Source organism: Alligator sinensis, unplaced genomic scaffold (genome assembly GCF_000455745.1).
Source record: "Alligator sinensis unplaced genomic scaffold, ASM45574v1 scaffold1802_1, whole genome shotgun sequence".
NCBI lineage: Eukaryota > Metazoa > Chordata > Crocodylia > Alligatoridae > Alligator > Alligator sinensis.
This window is the reverse complement of record NW_005843236.1, coordinates 105,433-110,586: the sequence shown is the minus strand read 5'-3', so window position 1 is coordinate 110,586 and position 5,154 is coordinate 105,433. Positions and strand designations below refer to the sequence as shown.

Genomic DNA, 5,154 nt, shown 5'->3' with positions numbered 1-5,154 from the left:
GAGCCTTGGCCTCCCAATCCTTCCTGCTGCATGGCAGAGTGGCCCTTGCAGTGCCCTTCGGAGTGGAGGAGGAAGACAAGGCATGCTCAGCTCCCACTGCCTTCTCCTTGTCATCATACTCACAGCGGTGCTCATGGTGCCACTCACAGGAATGGCCGCTGCGGTGCTCCCACCATGACCGACTGTCATACTATGCCTTCCCATGCAGCAGCCACCACCGGCCTCACAACCACCACTGTTTCTGGCTGGCATGGGCACCTTGGCCCAGTGCAGGGACAGCGCGGGACAAGCGGCACTTAGGCTTGTAGTACAAGCATCCGTGGGGCCGTGACAGAGGAGGTGGATGAGGCGGGTTCAGCTGCTGCCTCCATCTCCTTGTTGCTGCTGCTGTGGTTCTCCTGCCATACCTGGCTGCTGTGCTCCACCTCCCTGTGCAGCTGCTGCCACCAGCTCCGCACCCACTGCTTCTGAATCTGCCGTTGCTGCTGTTTCTGATGGCCATGGGCGCCTCAGCCTACTGTGGGGACAGTGCTGAGCACAAGCAGGCACAGGGCAAGTAGTGCTTGGGCTCAGGGACACGGTGGTGGTGGCAGCAGCAGCAGTGGAGGTCTTGTCACCCTGAGGCCTTGTCACCCGGAGGTACCTGCCCACTGCTGCAGCAGCGAGGCAGAGCAGCCCTTGTGGCACACCTTGGGGCCACCAGAGTGGTTGTGGGCGCCACAATATGGAGGAGGCGGGCTTGTCACTGTGTTCACAATGCCGCTCCAAGCGGCTGCTACTGCCGTGGTGCTCCCGCCATGCCTGGCTAGTGCACTCCACCTCCCTGCACGGCTGCTGCTGTGGCAGTGGGCGGCTGCTGCCAGGCAATGAAGCTGGGCTGACCCCACTGCCACTGTGTACCTGCCACAAGCCTGAGCACCTCTTTCCCCGTGGCCACTTGTGCTCAGTGCTGCCAGCACAGCAGGCTGAGGCACCTGTGGCGGCCAGCAGCAACAGTGATGGTGGCTGCAGGAGAGGTGGGCATGGGGCCAGTGGCTGCAGCCATGCAGGGAAGTGGAGCATGGCAGCTGGGCATGGAACGAGCACTGCGATGGCAGCAGCCGGTACCACAAGTGGCACCATGAGCACTGGCGTGAGCGTGGCAACAAGGATAAGGTGGTGGCCAAGCCCACTTCCCCCTCCTCCTCCTCCTCCTCCTCCTTCCCCAAAGGGTGCCACAAGGGCCTCTCTGCCTTGCATGGCAGGAAGGAGTGAGAGGCCAAAGTGCACCACAGCCAGCCCAAAAAAGCCAAGCCATAGGACAGGTCTTCTCTCTCCTTGCTGGCAGCCCAGCCCGGCTCAATGGACCTCTGCCTGTCCATGCCCTGCACTCCTGCCAGCTTGCTCTGGGCCCTGCGAGTGCTGGCCCTGGGACACCAATGTAGGCCCCGCAATCTTCTTTCTTCCACTCCCCCCACTCCTCGCCACCTCTTTCCCCGCTTTCCTGCCCACCCACTGGCCACTCTCCACCACATGGCTCCTGGCTGCATGGGCAGACCATGGGAGGCAGCGGGAGCTGGCTCAACCCTGAAGACTGGAGCAAACCCCACGCTCCTCCCCTGCCTCCCCACCCCCCCACTCTTACCTGAATTTCCCACTCTGGTACAGGGAGGCACAAACAGCCCCACAAACCCAAGCCAGAAGCCTCTGCTAGGCAGGGGCTTCTGGCTGGGGGAGGGGGCAGGGCTGGATAGGCCCTGGTGTTGCAGAAGCTTGCTGTGGCTTCCCCTGGGTCCTACTGCCCCTGGCTGCTGTCATCTTTGACAGGAGCCAGGGGTAGATAAATATTAATTTTCTAAATTTTTTAGGGGCCCGCTGGCTAGATAGAATGGCCTGGTGGGCTGGATCCATCCCGCAGGCTGTATATTGCCCGCCCCTATGCTAGCTAATATGACCATCTGGTCATTCTGCAATGAAACAGAGAACTTTGCATGGTCTAAGATAGTCTTACTTCACACTTACATAAATATAGATGAGTAATAATTATTTTCTCTGTTAAAAATAAAATGGAATTTTTTTCCCCATTGGTAACTAACTTTGATTGACTGTCTATCTCTTTATCAAATCATTGATGTCCGTCACTGGGATGTATGGCAGTATTCAGTCATAGAGGAAATAATGCAAAAAGAAACCTCCAAAGGTTAATGTTATTTTACAATAAACTGTATTTACTTGCCTTTCACAAACATGACTTCTCTGCGTAATGTAGTGATAGCACTAAAAGACACCTTGGAGCCACAGACTTTAGATGATTTAACTGGAAGGAATGACCGGGGCCCTAAAGGGAAGCAATTAAAACACATGCATCAAATCGTGGGGGAATACCAAATATTTCATACAAAAATACTTTCAGTACCATACTTTAAAACTTTGATATAACTTTTTGAAGAAACTATTTATGTTTTTTGTTTGTTTTTTAAGTCATGGTACCTACTCACCATAAATGGCCTGAATGCAAATAATGTCATCTTGAGAGAGAGGAAAATCATAAACTTTGAAATAGGCATAACTGGGAAACATCAAGGCCCTGGGGTCAGCAGAATGGGGGAGACCTAGTACATGGCCCAACTCATGAGCAGCAACAAGAAACAAGTTGAATCCTAAAGAAGAATAGGAATAAACAGTTTAGATACTTGTGTCTATAGTGAGTCAACAGCCCTTAGGATATATACCCTAAGCCATCAAAGTTTATATATAACATGAGAAATGTCATATGGGAGAAGGTAGTGTTTTTCCAGTGTCACATAGGGAGTGGCTCTTTCCTGTTGTTCTGTTGGCTATAAAATTGGCTGAGTTCAGCGAGTAGTTAGCTGGAGGTGAGAGTGGGAACACCTTTGTTGAATTGCCAGGAACAACTGCAATTTATCTTCCCTTGACTGTGTAGTGATTCAGGCATATCTGAAAACTGCAGAACAGGGGGAACTGCTCATATGTACACATAAGGCATTAAATTATTTTTGTCTCTATGACTTTCTTCATTGTATATAGAGTATATAAAGATTGGGAAAATCAGAATATTAGCAGGATGTTCTACCTTTTATAAACAAAACTTTTAAGTTAATTTCTTTAAAGTATCTCCTGAGAAAATGCATTTGATAAGGTTAGCAAACTTGCAACCCAATTAAATCTGTTAGCTTGAAAAACAGGAAATAAACGGTTTTATCTCAGACATTTATCTACATCCACAAATATTAATGAGCTACATTTCACAAATCTCTTGTGTGTTAGGGAAGAATTACTATTCCCCCTTTACAAATAAAGAGATGTCAAGTGATTTAGTCATGATCAAAAGTCTATAAGAACCGATCACAGGTTTTTCAAGTGATGCTGGCCATAATTCAAGGATTCTATTGCATAAAAAAAATCAAGGTCTCAACATCTCCATTTGAATAGGCAATGAGGCCAAGACTTTTCAATTTTTATCATAAAAAATGGAAAAGCAAAAGAGGTCATCCCAGAACATCTCATGTTCAAGTTCCAGGTCTCTCTGATTCACAGCAGGGGCTGCAACTATGGTCTTCTATATGCCAGATGAGCACCCGAATTACTGGCCATATCACTCTTTCCCCACTAAATTCTGTTCTACTGTGTATAAATAATTAAATATTCAGAGAGGTGCTGAATCTATTGCCTAGTGTTTAGGGTACACACACGGGAGACCAGTGTTCAGTCCCCTGCTCTGAATAAAAAAAGATCTAAGACTTGGATAAGTGCCCAAACACCAGGCTATTAATGATTATGGAGACTTCACAGTTGAGACCAGAAATCCCACTCTCCAATTGAAAGAACTTTTCAAGAAAATTTTTGTAGAAACTGGTAAAAGTACAACCAGGTGACCTATCACCTGGACAAGGGAGAGGAGATTGATGTCATATATCTTGACTTTAAAAAAGCCTTCGATCTGGTATCCCATGATCACCTCTTGGCAAAACTGGCTAACTGCGGCCTCGGCCTCGCCATGATCTGTTGGCTGGGGAATTGGCTCCGTGGTAGGACCCAGAGGGTGGTGGTTGATGGAAGTCAATCGTCATGGTGTCATGTGACCAGCGGGGTCCCTCAAGGCTCTGTCCTAGGGCCTATACTATTTAACATCTTCATTAATGATGTAAACATTGGTATCAGAAGCGGAATGGCCAAGTTTGCCGACGACACCAAACTCTGAGGCAAAACATCCACACCTGAGGACAGGAGGGCAATCCAGGCAGACCTTGACAGGCTCAGCAAATGGGCGGACGAGAACCTGATGGTGTTTAACACCGAAAAATTCAAGGTTTTCCACCTTGGGACGAGACACCTGCAGCATGCTTATAGGCTCGGCAGTGCTACGCTGGCTAGCACTACGGATGAAAGGGACTTGGGGGTTATAATTGACCACAAGATGAACATGAGCATTCAATGTGATGCTGCAGCTAGTAAAGTGAGCAAAGCGTTGGCTTGCATCCATAGATGCTTCTCAAGCAAATCCCAGAACATCATTCTCCTGTTGCACTCAGCCTTGGTGAGGCTGCAGCTGGAGTACTGCATCCAGTTTTGGGCTCCACAGTTCAAAAAGGATGTGGAGAAGCTTGAGAGAGTCCAGAGAAGAGACACATGCATGATTAAAGGTCAGGAAAACAGATCTTATGGTGAGAGTCTGAGAGCCATGGGACTCTTCAGCCTGGAAAAGCGTAGGCTCAGGGGTGATCTGGTGGCCGCCTATAAGTTTATCAGGGGTGCCCACCAGGATCTGGGGGAATGGCCACAAACTCCTCCATGACTGTTTCAGGCTGGACATAAGGAAGAACTTCTTTACTGTCCGAGCCCCCAAGGTTTGGAATAGACTGCCACCGGAGGTCGTTCAAGCACCTACTTTGAACGCCTTCAAGAGACGTTTATCATGATGGATGTTTATCTTGATGGAATCCTATGATCCCTGTTGAATTCCTGCCCCTGGGGCAGGGGGCTGGACTTGATGATCTTCTGAGGTCCCTTCCAGCCCTAATGTCTATGAAATCTATGAAATCTGTGAAATTGCTGCAAATAGTTTCATAGTTTCATAGTAGCTAGGGTCAGGAGGGACCTGAACAGATCATCTAGCCTGACCCCCTGCCACAGGCAGGGATGAATGCTGGGTTC

The 5,154-nt window shown here is 49.0% G+C and overlaps 1 protein-coding gene across 1 annotated transcript in view; it reads right to left on the bottom strand.

The window, feature by feature from the left end:
- The window catches only part of LOC102388409 (matrix metalloproteinase-27), a 14,218-nt gene that overhangs the window by 5,303 nt on the left and 3,761 nt on the right, over nucleotides 1–5,154 (bottom strand). The window contains exons 4-5 of the mRNA XM_006038059.1: nucleotides 2,478–2,639; nucleotides 2,212–2,317 (exon numbers count right to left, since the gene is read on the bottom strand). Coding sequence (XP_006038121.1) covers nucleotides 2,212–2,317; nucleotides 2,478–2,639 — 268 coding nt within the window. The remainder of the gene's footprint in view (nucleotides 1–2,211; nucleotides 2,318–2,477; nucleotides 2,640–5,154) is intronic.